Raw genomic sequence first — 15,898 nt, forward strand, 5'->3', positions numbered from 1 at the left:
AGCTCCTTGGCCAAAAAACGTTTAAGGTCATAGGAGGCAAAACAAAACATTTCTAGTTGTCATCTACCTTTTCTCCTTTCTCATACAATAGGGAGCTATGTTTTGTTTTGGTTTGTTTTTTATAACAGTCTATAACATGCTATTTTAAAAGATGAGCTTTTAATCTTTTTCCTTCTCTCTGCTCTGAAGTCCACCTTTCTCAGGCCCAGACCCCATGAAGACCTACAACATCATATTAAGGGGAATTGATATGATTGAATTTCCAAAGAAGATTGCCAAAAATGCTGCTAATTTAATTAAAAAACTATGCAGGTAAATGCATGAAATGTAATCAGCTTTATCTCAGGCACAGAGAAATGAGTCCCTCAGAATGATTAAAAAAGTAACCAATTTTGTTATTCCTTTTACAGGGACAACCCATCAGAAAGATTAGGGAACTTGAAAAATGGAGTAAAAGATATCCAAAAGCACAAGTAAGTGTCTTTGCCAACCATCCATCACTTTAACACACACAAACATTCATTTCAAATACTTTAATTTTTTGTGAAAGTCAGTTTTCTAGAATTCCTTTGGCCTGTCCCTTCTTTCTGCTTTAGACTTTAATTTGCAGCAGGGGTTTTTTGAGTATTTTGGTATATATTTCTAGCCTTACCTGTGAACAAAATGCATTGCACATTGGGTAAGACCTTTACACTTGGATTACTACAACGCAGAAGATCGTTTGGAAACGATCCAACTAGGCCACTGCCTGTTTGCACTTTTTTTTTTGGTTTGCAGAATCACTTTCCAAGATTTCCCTGTATTTCCCTCCACCCAGACAAACTTTCTTTCTAGCCCTAAGGTTAGTCCATCACCCCTTCTGGTCTGATGGCACAGAGTTCTTAAGAGACATTGTATAAGCTCTATTTTTCTGCAGGAATTGATTCAAAAGAGCAGTTTTCACATTGCTCGAGAGGAATAAGAATGAGTTCAGGGCACTTCCCTGTAGCAGGCTATCTCAACATCGGCAGGTTATTTCGTCTCATCCGTGCTGGTCCTTCTCTGCTCCCATCCCCAAAGCAATACAGATGTGCTGGATGGACATTTGGGGGTGGACGGGTTGAAGCCCCAACTCACGGCTCACTCACCTGCCTGAGCTGCCAAAGCCTGAGCAGACCAAGGCACCCAAATGGAGAGGAGGACATCCCCGTGCAGGTCCTTAGCTCAAAATCTCGTATGGAGATGGTTTATAAAGGGTCTCGGTTGAGAGGGATCAACCCTACAGGAAGCAAACAGCAGCTGCCAGGACACCTGCAGTGAAGAACGGTGTTCTTCTGAGAGCGCGTAACTTATTCATGCCATTATATCACTGCTGGGTTGCTCCACCCACTTCATTTTCAGCTGGAAAAAAGCATATATAAAGATGACAGGAAAAATTCTTAACGCTAATTAGATAATTTTGAAGAACGTAGCTGCAGGAGTTAAAACCTACTGCTTAAGCAATTTAAATTTCATTATGTGCTACAATTACATCTTAGCTGTATGTCTAACTTCCTGATCTGTTTTCTTATCCTCTCTCTTCTAGATGGTTTGAAGGCTTTAACTGGGAAGGGTTGCGAAAAGGGACACTGACACCTCCTATAATACCCAGTGTAAGTTTACCACTTATTTTCTCTTTGCCCTCCAGTAAGTTTCTTTAACCTGAATTTTGTGAAGTTCCAGCACCAATACACTGTATTTAAGTGGATACAAGCTTCTCTTGTATTTCTTTTGAAGATACTTGTCAAAAAAAAGAAAAAGAAAAGAAAAGAAAACCAAAGCCCCAAGACAAAGTCAGTTTAGAGACATTTTCATGTATACCTTGTCTCCTGGCAGTCTCTTCAAGGGGAAAGAGATTTGGGGGCATGACTGTGAAGAAGTGCTCTTCCCAGCAGGAGAAGCAGGAAAGAGTCTCCCACTACTACCTATTCATCGCTTTTTCACCTGCTCCCCTCGTTTCTTCCTCTGCTTTTCACATTTCAGCAGAGCTGCTACTTTCACCCCTTTTCTCTGATGTGTCTTCTTTCTTTCTCCTAGTTCTTCTCTTTTTTGGTGGGGCAAGTGGGATTTGTATGCCACCTCCCTTTTCCTCTCTCACTAACCTTTCCCCTTGTCTTTTCTTGTGTGCTTTTTACCCTTTTCTCCTGCGTCCGTGTCCTACATGAAAAGCTCTGTTGCCGACCAGTTCATGTTTAACTGGGAGCAGGCTCCGAGGGACAGCGCTACTCATTTTCCTTTGCAGCAAAGCTCTTCCTTTGATGTCTTTGTGAGCTCTTCACCCATAGAGCCTGCTGCAAAGGGAAACCAAACAGGATTAGCTGATAGAAATTACCTTGGCCCCTTCTGTTCTGCAGCCTCCCCTCCTTGTTTCAGCTTAATCCCTTTCCCTTCATGCCTCTCCTGCGGGATCATCAAGAGAACGGCGTTTGCAATCGCATTTCATTGTGCCCCTTTGCTCAGTCCACTCATGGTCCTGTACCTCCTGCAGCAGTAGCACACACGGCTCCAGGGCTAAATCCTCCGGCACCGAGTTTTCTTCACAGCAACAAAAGAGGAAAAGGGTTTTGTGTCTCCCTCTCTCCCTGTGAGATGCATTGTCAAGTCGGACAAGGAAATCAAGTTTACTCCTTTACTTCCAGTTTCAGTTCCTGGTTTACCTGTGCTATGTGCAGGATGTCGGCGTAGCCTGAATATGTCCAGATGTGTTTTCCTTAGTCTTCCTAATGGATTTTTAGTTTAGTAAGAGTGTATCCAATGCTCTTACAAATATCAAGTCAAGTTTGATCTGAGTTCTCTTACAGTTGCTGGTAGATGATAGCTGTGGTTGTCTCTTCAACCAAGTGGTCACCTCCTGAAGATTGCTGCTGCGCCGGGTGTTCCTAAACCCATGCGTTTTCCTTTGCGTGCTCATCTGTGCACCCATGCACAATGTGGACATTGAAACACTAGCCCTGCTAGTCTGCTGTGAAGGACTAAGTGAGGGATTAAGTACAGTAACCCCATCAGTTCTTCCCAGCTGTGAGATTCAACCCCACCGAGCATTCATGCTAGCAGAGCTATATTCTGACTTTTATTTTTGCATGCTCACCAGCATGCTCACCAGTATCCTTAGAGTTCCTGCTGTTAATTCCTAAAACCTTTGGGTTTCAGCTTATGGCTTACATTCTGGCCAGCCTCTTGAACCCATTTGATCTTTTTTTTTACTGGACTGCCCCCCTTTCTTGATGTATGGGACTGTGAAACCAACCATCATTTACAGTGGCATGGTTTTCCATCACAGCCAGAAGTACAGTCTTTTATTGCCAGGGAGAGGGCTGCACAACTACCAACCCTGCATGTCCAACCCTCAGACAGAACAACCGGCAGCAGTGACTTCAGCAATATCTACTCTCCAAGTGCATGAATTCCTCCATGATATACCAACCTGGCATGTTGCTCCACCATCGGACGTTGTCTCTACTCCTTTGGCGTTACCTGGAGGGGCCATTCCCCTACCAGTTATGCAGGGCTTGGGAAATCACGCTTTCTCTGCTTTTTCGTTTAGGATCATTCATTATTTCTTGGCCTCATCAGGGTGTATGTTCCTGGGTCCAGTGACTTCCTACCAGGGAAACATGTCTGTGATTGCCCCCAAGAGAGTGATCTGCTGTCACCCATTCAGCCAGGCCACCGACACCAAGCCAGCCCACTGTGTGAAGTAGATGGGAGCAGCCTTCCCTCTTCAAAGGCCTCCGTCTTTCTTCCAGGACAGCTTCTCCTCAAGGCTGACACCCATACCTTGCCCTAAGCCCAGTTCAAGACAACTGATTCTTTCCTGGATCTCTTAGGACTAATGTCTTCTCTAGGCGTACGGTTAAGATCTTCTCCAGAGCATCCCTACATTAGCTAGTGAACCTTCCTGACACTTTTTCAACCCCACAACCTTGTTTTCTGCAACGTACTCAGTTGTTTTGGCAAAAGTTCAGCTGTCAATAAGGGCCACATCTGAAAACCGACCAAAAAATACTAAACTCTGGGAGAAGAAATCAGTTTCTTCTTCAGTCCGTCCACTTCTCCGTGTTAGCTGGAAAGAAGCCAGCAGGGCTAAACATACAGACTAGCTGTTTTTTTAAGAGAACAGTCTTTCACAGCTCTTCAATTCGCATCAGCAGTTACGTGGTACTACTGGTGAGGCTATCAAAAGGTGCTGTTCAGCTCTTGTTCCATAGGATTTTAGGATAGATCTCAATTCTGTCCTACCAGAAGGACAACCTGCTTCTGGACGTTGCTTCAGGGAAGCAGCTGAGCCTTGATACTGCAGCTTAAATCTGTGTTGGTGGTAGCTGTCCTGCAAAGATACTCCTACCTCCTAGTGTCTCTTCCTAAAGACGTGAAGACTTGGATTTTGGCTTTCCTTTGAGGAAGACATGCAGATCTCTGTGCCATCATTCATCACAAGCCCATAGGCCAGTAAGCAACCAGGCAGATGATACAGGTGTTTGCACTTTACCTTCTTGGATGGAGAAAGGATAAATCTGTAGTGTCCCTTCCTGGCTGGGGTGGGCGTTGAGAGGGGCATTTGTTCCAGCGTCTCTGAAGGAGCGCAGGCCACGGATTGGTGACCTGGACCTCAGAGCTGCAGGAAATCGTAGACAACAGCATTAGCATCGCATAACATCAACCAGCATGGTGACACCTGATCCAACCTTTTTCCCTAAATTGCATTTCTTCTGAGGAACCCTCCCCTACATATTAGCCAGCGGGCACACTCAACTTTTTTATTTTGTGAGATGAAGACCTTTCCAAATGCCATCAGCTTGCCAAAGCAGGGCTCATTTCCAGTGAGGGCTCATCTAACCAGAGCTCAAACAACAAAGATGCCCGAAGAGCGGACACCAGCAGAGCAGCCTTGTGGAGCTCCGCCGATGCTTTCACCGAGTACAGTCCGCTTACCAAGGAACTATCACTTTTGAGGTGTTTTTGACAAGAAGCTACTGCTCGCGCGCATCCACCCTGTGAACGGGCATACCGACAGCTGCATCTGTTTTACTTTAATACCTGTTGGCTTATATGTTTATTCCCAGCCCTCCTGCTTCTGGAGGCAACCTTGCATAGGGATTTCCTAGTTGGAAGATGCACTGCAGCCCTGTGTCACTGCACGTGAGAGTGGAGGAAAGCGAGCTTAGAGCACAGCCTAACCTCCAGCCGAGGGGAAGGTTCTCCAGTTTAACAGTGCCTCCACCAACAAAGCAAACAGAAAAAAACAACTCAGAGATAAGGAATTATAGCATTCAGTACCAAGTGAAGCATCTCATCACTCTATTAAGCTTTTACATGCTTTTTCAAACTGAGTTGAGGATTTAAGGATCTCAATTTTCACCAAGATGTTTTAAGCAGCAGATAAGTGGTGATGCAGCTGAGCAACAAATTCAATTTAGAGTTGAATTCTGACTTTTATTTGATCAAATAGCCTTCTCCCAAGGCTTATAGCAGCATCCAGCATCAAATGTGTCTCCTGAACTGGGGACTGGTTCACAAACTTATTGGAGGACAAGCTGGACTCTAGCAGTAAGTTCTCCAACAGCTACACAAGGGACGTGAAACTATTACAACATACGCCAAATGTTTCCTTAAAGAGCATTCCTGTGGGAAGTGCAGTCCTCCCCAAATCTGCACTGGCGACCTTGAGGTACCGCTGAAAGCACTGACTTTGCTCTAGTAAGACACAGATTATTTTTGCCTGGAGGAGCTGCTGGTCTATTTTTGTATTGCTTCAGTTTTTAAAATTACATTGAATCTATCAGGATCTTAGTATAAGAAAGATTTAATTATTGTCATAAAGCAGAAAAATTAAATTACTTAATTAAAGTAGGTTTTAAATTACACTATTTCCAAAAAAAAAAAAAAGAAAGAAAAAGGTAGTTTACCTTCATAATCCTGTTAGATGGCTGAAACTCAGACTTTCTGGTTCATTGGAAGCATTCATATTTGGTTCTGTTATAGTTCAAGGCAAATTCATTTGGGTCAAAATTCATGATTGGAAATTCAGATGCATGCAAGGAATATCAGTTTCTCTCAGTTTGCAGGCTCTGCAGGCAATACTTGTCAGGAATCTCAAAGCCACCAGAGGCCAAGCTCACGGCCTCAAATTCGGGATCCTGGAGCCACAACTTGAGATCCCGAGCTTTAGAGAAGAGAGCGAGCCCTGGAAGAAGGCAGGGGCTTTTCAAAATCTTTTCTGCCAACCAGCTGGGTAGGAAAGTTGTTCTTGGGCCAGAGATCCTAGAGGGCCTGGATCTTCGGTAGCGGTGCTAGGGGACCAGCTAGGATTTTGTGGCAAGTCCTCGTGGGACTGAGCAAAAAATTGTTGAACGCAAGACTTCTGTGTTCTTTAGAGGTTCGAAATCGAGCTTGCCCAACGAGCCAAGTCAGCCACCCGATCGTGTAACTCTGTTCTTTCACCAGGTTGCATCTCCGACAGACACAAGCAATTTCGACAGCTTCCCTGAGGACAGTGATGAACCACCCCCTGATGACAACTCAGGATGGGACATAGATTTTTAATGTATTTCTTTTACCTGCTTCTGCCTTGCTGAAGACAGCTTCCTGGGACGTGGCTGCCAGCAGAACTGAAAGAATTGGGGAGGATTAGTGCTCGGGGTCACCATGATGCCTTGATTGATGCTGCTACAGTAACTACAGTGGCATTAGGACTTCTTGCTTAGATGACAATAGTGCTCTTCATGTTTTATGTTCAAACTTAAAATAGCAGTTGACATGGTGGTCCTGATGCAAAGCCTTTCACCGGTAAAGAAATACGTTTTCTATCACTGCAGCGATCTTGCTATGCTGTAATTATAAAAGTTGAAAGATACCCAGTGTAAGATACACTTAATTCTAGCTGCAAGGTACTGGCTTTTATCAGTAGGATCAATAGTAATTTATTAAGTACTGTAGCTAAGCGCAGTACAGGATTTGGGCTACTCCCACACGTGAAGCTCTGTAGGTCTTCTACTGTAGGCCAGTGTAGAAACAGAGGAGGACCACAAAAACACCGGTCAAAGAGGTCGTGTCAAAGCAGTGGTAAGATTTGTCCTTTTGCTTTCCAAGCAGTGTTCATGACGAGATTGAATGTTACCATTCCTCTTTCTTTTTGAGAGTTTTTTTGTTTAACCTGACGTAACAAAAGCACAACTGCTATAGATTCTGTTAAGAACTGTTAAGGCAGATATGGGTCGCTTCTCACATACAACTGAGAACATAGTATAACACAAGGGTTTTTTTTTTCTTTGTGGTACAATTACATAATTGCATGAAAAAAATCATAAAATTATCCATTTTACATATAAAATAGCTCTTAAATAATGGTCCTATAATAAAGCGACAGCAGCCAACTGGTCTTCTTGATTAGCTATTAGACATGAAACTAAGCTTAACTTTTACCTTTTTAGAACCCAAAGGGAAAATACAAGACCTGTAATGTACTTTATAGGTGCTATGTACATCCTTCATCTGTGAATATACCTATTCAGTCAACGACCATTTCAGAAATACGTAGCAAGAGACATTGCTTTCCATTGCGCTCTAAGAACAGAAGACTTTAGGTCTCCATTTCTGCATCTCTTCCACCTTTGCTTCAAAGCCCGTTTTTTTAAAAATAAAGCATATGGTACGGGGCCAGCGTGCTGGCTCTGTCTGGAAGTTTGCACATCAAAACGTAATTGTAACGCCGCACCAGCGTAAGTCAGAAGGTACTCCACAAAAAGTCAGTGCAATTAAAAGGAAAATTGGTATTAGCTCAACGCAGACATGTTGCATTTGGGTGAGATTTACTGCTCTACGTATCTCCAAAGTAGCAAGTCCTCAGCGACCGTGCTTAGGCACGGTGATGGCTAGAGATGAGGCACCTCATAATAATAATAATAAAAAAAAAGGAGCTGGGAAAGTAATAATATTACTCCTGCACTTTCCTCTCGCTTCCACAGCTTTTCTGCAAGAGCAGCTTCTTTGCTTTAGCGAAGTCTCTTCTGACTTGCACCGAAGTAACCAAAAATCCTGTCCTCTATGCCTGCTTGGCAGGCGTACCCGCAGCTAAAGGTTTATCCCGTCATTCCTACGCGAAGCCCGAGCTCTCGGACCCTGTAACCGACTCTGCCGAAACCTCCTTGTATTCGTGCCTGCCCCGAGCTTAGCAGATCCCCGTTTGATCGCAGAGTTACCAAGAGCTGTTGTAGATGACAGAAGTCAAAAGACCAACTTTTGCTAGTCGCAATGGATTATCTCCTGCTCTAACTATGATTGCGAATTATCCCTTATGTTTCGGTAACTCCTGGGAGTTGCTGGCTTTTATGATGTGCGTGTCCACGTACACGAGTAATTTCGTTGCAGGAGTATCCCTCCAAAGGATAAGAGTCGAGGCTTTGACTTTGTTCCCCTGAGTAGGAGTTTTACCTCAAAGAGGGGAGTGCTAAGAAAACATACACATCAACAGTAAAAATACATATATATATTTCTCTGATGCTAATTCCCAGCACCTTTCCATTTTCACAGTGCGACTTGTGTAGTCTTAATAGAGTGTATTAAAAAGCTATTTTCTCCACTTCTTTGACAGTCTCAACAGTATCTAAAGTTTGCCGAAGAGCTCAGTTATTGCAGACCCCCTTTAAAAACAGTCTGTTTCACTGAATTTTCTTCATGCTTTAATAGATGAGCGACTTAACATCTTCAGCGCAATAACTTCAGGTTATTTCTGCTATTCATTAATCACGCGTGGCATCGTATTAACATCTGTTTGCCTTGAAAACCTTGGGGAAAAGACAGTAACTACGTCTACCGGGAATTACTTGCATAGGACAAATACACGCTTAGTTTTAAACATTTATCTTAAGGATTGAAAACCCTGCCTGAAAGCAAATACTAAATACTAGGGCTAAAATAACTGCTAGGCATCCTACCAAACAAGCAGTCACCCGACTGCATTAAAGCTGAATTCTGTATTCATGTCCCCCTATTTCTTCACTCAGTGACGTGGCTACGTCGGACAAGAAAACTTGTTTCATTTGTTACCTTTGTACAGAAGACTCGAAAGAGGAGTTTGTCTCAGTTCTAGATATTATAATATTTAGCGCTTGAGATTTGGTTGTCCAGCAAGGACTTGCCACGGGAAAAGAGCATCACAATGTTTTTTGGGGGAGAACTGAAAACATTGCAGGAAGAATGTTTTAAAAAATGAGGAGTTATTTTCTTTCTGCCTCTCAGTTTTTCCTTATGCCACATACAGTAATACCTGAACCGTGTGGCATGCACTGTATCGAATATAATTTTATTTTGATATCAAACACCTCACTCAACTCTCATCACCTTTACTAAGCATACTTTAAACATAGTTAGCATATGTATATTAATAATATACGTCTTCATTTATGAGTAATATATTTGAGTTGCATAATATATATATATATTCACAACAACTGATTGCCTCTGTGTTTCCACATACGGTCTTTTCTTCTTTGTCTCCTTTTTTAATATATGGGACGACGGTGTATTTACGTAAGGGGAAATCAGCTACCATATTTAAAACAAATGTGTTAAGATTGGTGTCCTAAGATACAGATGATCTGTAGCTTCTTACAGTGCTGCATTATCCATAGTAAACTCTTATTTAACAACAGGACCACAAGCAAATATTTATGTAAATAGATATTTTCGTGTTGATATTTTGTGGTACACATATAACTTTTTCTTTAGAGTTCCATGGCATTATTACTTCATTTTCTTATTTGTAATGTAATGTTTTTAGATCAAAGTAGACTTGAATTAATGTCATAATTGTCAGTATTATTAAACTTTATGTCAACTGTACTGTTACTCATCTGTCCCATAGTTTTAGAACATGACTAGCTATCTGGCATTGTTGCAAGTGCCTTAAATTCATGGCATCCTATAAAAATACAAATTTGGTGTTATGCTGCATGACAAAGACAAACACACCTCAAAATGTTGTCCTTTCTTAGCTTGCTGCGTTTTACAGTTCTTTCTGCTAACAATTTCTAAGCCTTTATTATATAATATTGATGAATTACAGAAATGATGAAGTTGTTCTCTTATTTCTGTTAAATGTACCAGAGCTGTGTATCTGTTAATGAGATACAGAGTCATTTCTGTGAAATGTATAAATGTATGTGCGGGTCAAATTAATATATGACATACTATCAGTCTGTATACAGGTATTCCTGTTTTGCTAAGCTGTGCAGATTTAAACTATCGTGCAGTAACGTTCCGACATACCGTGTTTTCTAAACTTCATTACAAACGGTCCGCCCAGAGAAAGGATTTAGCAATTCGGTGTCACCACGGCCACGCAAAACTGCATTTTGACGCGAAACCAATGACTGGGGAAAAAATAAATTTATTAAAAAAAAAAAAAAAAAGCCGCCTCGTGCTTGCACCACTCAACAAAACAGGATCTGTGCTTTCTATGAGTTCTTCTATATGCAAGTCCTTACGGAGGCAAGCTCGCGGCCCACCCGCAAGCTAACCGCCGAAAATGTTACTGCTTTTCCTTCCTCCGCAGCTGCCCGCGGCGGAGAAACGGAGCGCCGAGACTTGGACCAGTTTCGGGCTTTACTGGCAAAGGGAAATGTCCTTCGGAGTTGCCTGTCCTACCGATTGCGGTCGACGCTGGTTTTACACTGGTCGTTTATTTTGTATTCTCACGCCTCTGTTTCGCCCCGTTCTCTCCCCACCGCGGATTCTGCGTAAAAGGGGTTTTGTTTGTCGGAAGACGTCCGTCGCCGAATGGTCGTTGACCAGTTGCACTCTTTTGATGTAGACTTAAGAACCTGGTTTTTGGTTTTTTTTCCCCCCATCAACTTAACCGCTTTGGTTTCGCTCTGTATTTTCCCCGCAGCTGTAATTGCTGAGTGCCTGTTGTATACTTTATAGAGTTGAAATAAAAATAATTACTTTTGAACACCGTTTTGGGGCGGTTCTTGCACGCCAGAATTCAAGCGCGGGAGAATCCCGCTTCCGTTTCGTGTTTTAAATCCTATTTTTTATTCTGTTTCGTGGCAATACACAGTAATATCGTAACGAGACGTTATGCAGTACTCGTAGGCTGAGTCCTACCGAGCCGTATCCGTGCAAAGGCAAAGGTCCCCGGTCGCACGTCTGGTGTCTCTTTGAGCACCAGCATGACCCTGGGCAACCTCAGCTGACGTTGAGGTTGGAGCCACCCCCGAAGGTGGCCCCGCCGTGAGCAGGGCTTGGGGCAGCAGACCCCCGGGGTCCTTCCCAGCCTAAAGTATTTGATGGATGTGCTAAATAACGGGCAGCTCTCGTGTGTAAATCACACCATGGTCGAGGCTAAGGGTACGTGTTTTGGTGCTATGGAGAAGACACCTATGGAGAGGTCTCTCTATGGTCTTCTATGGAGAGATGACACTGGAGAAGGCAATGAAGAAGACAAGAACATTTCCTTCCAGTTGGGAAATAAACTTGATAACTGCCTAAATAGGAGCTGAGAAGCAACTCTAAATGATTTTTTTTCAAGATGTGGCAATCACACTTAAAAATATATATATAGCCTTTTGATGCAGCCATTCTGTCGAGGAAATTTCCAGCTTTCTAATCAGCTCCTGCGTTAGGTGCTCCCCAAAACTTTCCCAGCCAATTACTAGCCCGGCCTGAGCCTCCTTCACCTGAAATACCTGACACTATCTTACCCCAAAGTAACTCCAATACCTGTAATGCTGGATGTGGGTGAGCGGCGCTCTGGTTTTAATTAAAAGACTGCAACTTCTGAACTCAGCACCCTTGCCTTAGGGCAATAAATATTTATGCTCTGGAAGCTTTGATGGATTTGGGCACCAGTGCAGTATTTAATGTTTTTCTCCTTTTTTCCTTTCAAAAACGTCTTCAAAAAATAGCATTAGCCCATCAGCATGGAAAAAATCAGTCTGTGATTATTCAGCTGATTTGTTTCCACTACTAAACTCCCACTAGCTCTTTAGGGAGCAAGGGAGACGGGGCGGGAAAGGGAGCGTGGCCAAACGAATCAGAGTAAATTCAGCAACTGGGTAGGTGGCAGAAAGGTAAAAAAGACCTGTGAGAAGACCCCCCCTCCCCCCCCATACAGACCGCCCTTGCACCCGAGCAGGCCGTGCCTCCTGCATGATGCTCCAGCTCAGCCCAGCTGCTCACCTGCACCTCATTAAAGACATTAGTGCCCTGGTACGGCTTGGCATGCCCTAGGTCTGGTCCCATCACAGCAGAAGTCAATAACAGCAGTGTCAGATTTTAAGGAAAAGGAAAAAAATAAGGCACCTTATAGCAAAAGATGCCAGGCTTCAGCATCACCACCTGATCTTTTTTCCCCAAGCTCCAAATTATCTGCTCTCTCACTGTTACACAGAGCAAATAGCAGCAATGTCTCTTGTTTTCTTTTTCTTTTTTTAAAGAAACATGCTGCCTCAATGAAAAGACGCCAGAAAAAAAATAAAATACCTTTTTGTAGTGAAGGCTGCAGCCTCTGAAGGCTACTTTTCCCCCCTGCCACCCTTCTCCCTCCTGCTGCACCGTATGACGTCTGTGCAAGGCTCCTGCCTGGGGACACCCATGAGCCCCGGTATGGCATCACTCAGCGCTGGGCACATTTTGCCCCCCCCAAAAAGTATCAGTGCTATAATATATTGTTACCCATCCTCAGGGCACAAATTCTGGCCAAAAATGGGTGCATGCAGCTAAAAAATAGATACATATATTGTAATGCCTATCCAGGTAGCTAGTTTGCTATAGCTGTCACTTAAAACTCAGCAGGATTCGGCCTCAGCTCTTTGAAGCAAACACGCACCTATATGAATTATAAATATAAATACAAATTAAATATGAATATACACAGGCCCCTGCAGGGCTCCGCTGCAGTCCCGGACGCGGCCGCCAGGAGACGCCGCAGTGCTGGCGGCGCCGCGCCGCGCTGCCCCGACGGGGGGGGCGGCCCGCGGCGCCCCGAGGGCCGGGGGCGGCCGGGCCGTGTCGGTGTGCGGGGGTGCGGGGGGGGGTCCCGACTCTTTTGATCTCCGCGCATCAAAGGGAGCCCCGAGACCGGCCCCGCTTGGGGGGGGAGGGTCTCAGGGGCTGCCCCCCCCCCCCCCCACAGACACCCAGTTGCGCCCCGTCCCGCCGGAGGTGCCCGGCTGAGCCCCGGGGCTCTCCCCCCTCCTCCCCCGGGCCGGGGGTGCGGAGCGCCCCCCCCCCCTTCCTGCAAAGCTGCGCTGGCGCCAGGAAGGGAGCCGGGGCGAGGGGGGGGGGGGGGGGGGGGTGCAGATTTGTACGAGACCAAAGGACCGACTGTGCCACCGGGAAGGGGGCCGGGGGGGGGGACTCGGCTCCCCACGGCGGCTCCAAGGCGCGGGGTTGGAGGGGGGGGGCTGCACAGGGCGAGCACCCCCACACACACCCTCCCCGTCGGGCTGGAGACAGCAGCATGTGGCGGGGCCGCGGCGAGAGCTGCCCTCGCCGTTGCGAAATCCCCTCCCGGGCCGGCGGCCAATGCCTGCGCCGTCGGGGGGGGGGGGGGGGGGGGGGCCGGGGGAAGGGGGGGGGGGGCAGCGGCGCAGCCCCCTGGGGCCCTTTGAAATCGCATCCGCGGCGCCCTCCTCCCTTAGGGGCGGGGGCAGGCGGCGGCCCCCGGGGCTATAAAGGCGGCGGCGGCGGGCAGCGCAGGTAGCCGCGACTCCGCGGAGCTGCTGCTGCCGCGACGGGGCGGGTGGGGGGGGGCAGGATGCGGGCGCTGCTGCCGCTGCTGGCGGCGCTGAGCTGCGCGGCCCCGGCGGGGCGGGCGGCGGCCCCCGGCGGCGCCCTCAGCTCCAACGCCATCAAGGGCCCCCCCGGGGGGGCCGCGGCCAGCGCCGCCCCGGCCCACGCGTTGCCCTTCGACGGCAGCAACAAGCCGCCGCCGGCCGCCACCCGCCAGGTAGGTGCCGCCCCCCCACCCCACCCCCCCCCCGGACCCGACCCACGGAGCCCGGGCTGCGCGCTGACCCGCTGTGCCCCCCCCTTCCACCCCCCCCCCCCGCAGCCCTTCCCCTGCGCCGAGGACGAGGACTGCGGCCCCGACGAGTACTGCGGAGGGGCGGCCCGGGGCGGCGGCCCCCCGCTCTGCCTCGCCTGCCGCCGGCGCCGCAAGCGCTGCCTGCGCGACGCCATGTGCTGCCCTGGCACGGCCTGCAGCAACGGTGAGGGGCGGCGGGACGGGTTTGGGGGGGGGGGGGTGGTTTGGGGCTCCCGTGGCTGACGGCCTCCCCGCAGGCATCTGCGCGCCCCCCGAGCCCCAGCCCGGCGCCGGCGAGCTGGATGAGACGGGCGCCGAGGCGCTGCCCCGACGGACGCCCGCGCCCGCCTGGCTGCCCGCCGCCAAAGGTAAGCGATGAGGGGGTCCCCCTGCGGCAGGGGGGGGTCTGGGGTCGTCCCCCCCCCCCCCCGACGGCCAGGCCGGGCTCACCCGGCGGCCTTCCTCCCCCCCCGCCCAGGTGAGGAAGGGGACTTCTGCCTGCGCTCCTCGGACTGCGCCGCCGGCCTCTGCTGCGCCCGCCACTTCTGGTCCAAGATGTGCAAGCCCGTGCTGCGGGAAGGCCAGGTGTGCACCAAGCACCGCCGGAAAGGCTCCCACGGCCTGGAGATCTTCCAGCGCTGCCACTGCGCCGAGGGCCTCGCCTGTCGCCTGCAGCGGGACCACGGCCCCGCCAACGCCTCCCGCCTGCACACCTGCCAGCGGCACTGACCCCCGCCCCGACGGGAGGCACGGACTCTGCGCCGGGGCTGGCGGCACGCGGGATGTGCCCGGCTGGAGCTTACCCGGCGCGCTCCTCCTCCCGCCGCTGGAGCTGGAGCGGAAGGTTGTTTCTCTGGGGAACTACTTTTTTTTTTTTTTTTTTTTTTTTTTAAAGCGACTAATTGCAGTACGTTACTGTGTTGTGAATACTCGAGGTGGCACTTAACTGTATATATGCCGGAACTTTATCGATTATTCCAAGGGTGCTGCCTTGTGCTCTTCAAGCTATGACTGTGACTTTGTACACACTGGGTTTTATCGTGTTTCAGTGGACGGACCTTCTGTTTGCAAGCGAATAAACGGTTCTTAAATAAGCCGGGCCGGCGTGCTGTCTCGCTAAACCGGGATGTCCCCCCCGCACCCAGGATGCCGGCAGCCGAGTCCTGCCTGCAGCCCCACAGCTGTCCCCAGGCACCAGGGGCTCCTGCCGTTTGCAGGCTGCCTTTTCCCCCCCAACCCCTACAAACACGGCCCGGAGGAAGCATCTGGATGGGTGATCCTGAGCCACGGCCGCCCCCAAACTGCGGGGAGGCTTCGTATTGCTCGTGGGTGGCTTATTTAGGAGCCAGGAGGGCCAACGCAGGCAGCCAGTGCGGTGCTGCAGTAGCCCCGTAGAGCAAGTCCTTCCTTGCCCAGATGTGGCCCCTACCTGCGGATGAACCCTGACATGTGGTGGGAAATGTTTTGCCTGGAGAGGGAGGGGAACCACCTTGGCTTGGTTGTCCCTCAGCCCTGCCGGCAGCTATAGGAGACGTGCATGAAGCCGTCCTGCAAAAAATGCCAAGAGGAGGCAAGCTTCTCCTATAAACGCTGCTGGCAAACTCCAGCTCAATGCTAGGGGCAGGAGACAGGGCTCGTTGTCCGCTAACCATGGGAAAAGCCGTTCGGTTATCACCGTTCAGCTGCTTGCGGGAATTGCGGTGTGCTGTGATAGCCAGAAGTCAGTGATAACCTCTGACCTGGCTGACCCAAAACACGAGGTCGTGCCGGTGCCCGGTCGCTCTTGCCGCAGCTGAAAGCCCTCACAGGCGGGACGCAGACCTCAAAGGGATGCGTGGAGGCAGCGCTGCT

At 48.4% G+C, this 15,898-nt stretch overlaps 2 protein-coding genes across 5 annotated transcripts in view; both read left to right on the plus strand.

Moving 5' to 3' along the window:
• Positions 1–10,969, plus strand: part of PRKG1 (protein kinase cGMP-dependent 1) — a 496,774-nt gene extending 485,805 nt beyond the window's left edge. For all 4 annotated transcript variants that reach the window (XM_064513567.1, XM_026097420.2, XM_026097419.2 and 1 more), the window contains exons 15-18: positions 190–312; positions 411–473; positions 1,565–1,631; positions 6,463–10,969. In XM_064513567.1, coding sequence (XP_064369637.1) covers positions 190–312; positions 411–473; positions 1,565–1,631; positions 6,463–6,561 — 352 coding nt within the window. In that variant the 3' untranslated portion in view covers positions 6,562–10,969. The remainder of the gene's footprint in view (positions 1–189; positions 313–410; positions 474–1,564; positions 1,632–6,462) is intronic.
• Positions 10,970–13,655: 2,686 nt separating this feature from the next.
• DKK1 (dickkopf WNT signaling pathway inhibitor 1) lies at positions 13,656–15,141 on the plus strand. Its single transcript, XM_064514470.1, has 4 exons — positions 13,656–13,969; positions 14,075–14,231; positions 14,305–14,415; positions 14,526–15,141. Exons 1-4 carry the CDS (start codon positions 13,778–13,780, stop codon positions 14,774–14,776), a joined length of 711 nt encoding a protein of 236 aa, XP_064370540.1. The 5' UTR covers positions 13,656–13,777; the 3' UTR covers positions 14,777–15,141.
• The last annotated feature ends 757 nt before the right edge of the window (positions 15,142–15,898 follow it).

This window comes from Dromaius novaehollandiae, chromosome 6 (genome assembly GCF_036370855.1).
Source record: "Dromaius novaehollandiae isolate bDroNov1 chromosome 6, bDroNov1.hap1, whole genome shotgun sequence".
NCBI classification, from domain to species: Eukaryota; Metazoa; Chordata; class Aves; order Casuariiformes; family Dromaiidae; genus Dromaius; species Dromaius novaehollandiae.

Bases quoted from the DNA above. Each gene is read 5' to 3' on its own strand.
- DKK1 (XM_064514470.1), top strand. From the start codon at position 13,778: ATGCGGGCGCTGCTGCCGCTGCTGGCGGCGCTGAGCTGCGCGGCCCCG. The intron at 13,970-14,074 runs GTAGGTGCCGCC...CCCCCCCCGCAG, and splicing joins CGCCGGCCGCCACCCGCCAG to CCCTTCCCCTGCGCCGAGGA. The intron at 14,232-14,304 runs GTGAGGGGCGGC...GCCTCCCCGCAG, and splicing joins TGGCACGGCCTGCAGCAACG to GCATCTGCGCGCCCCCCGAG.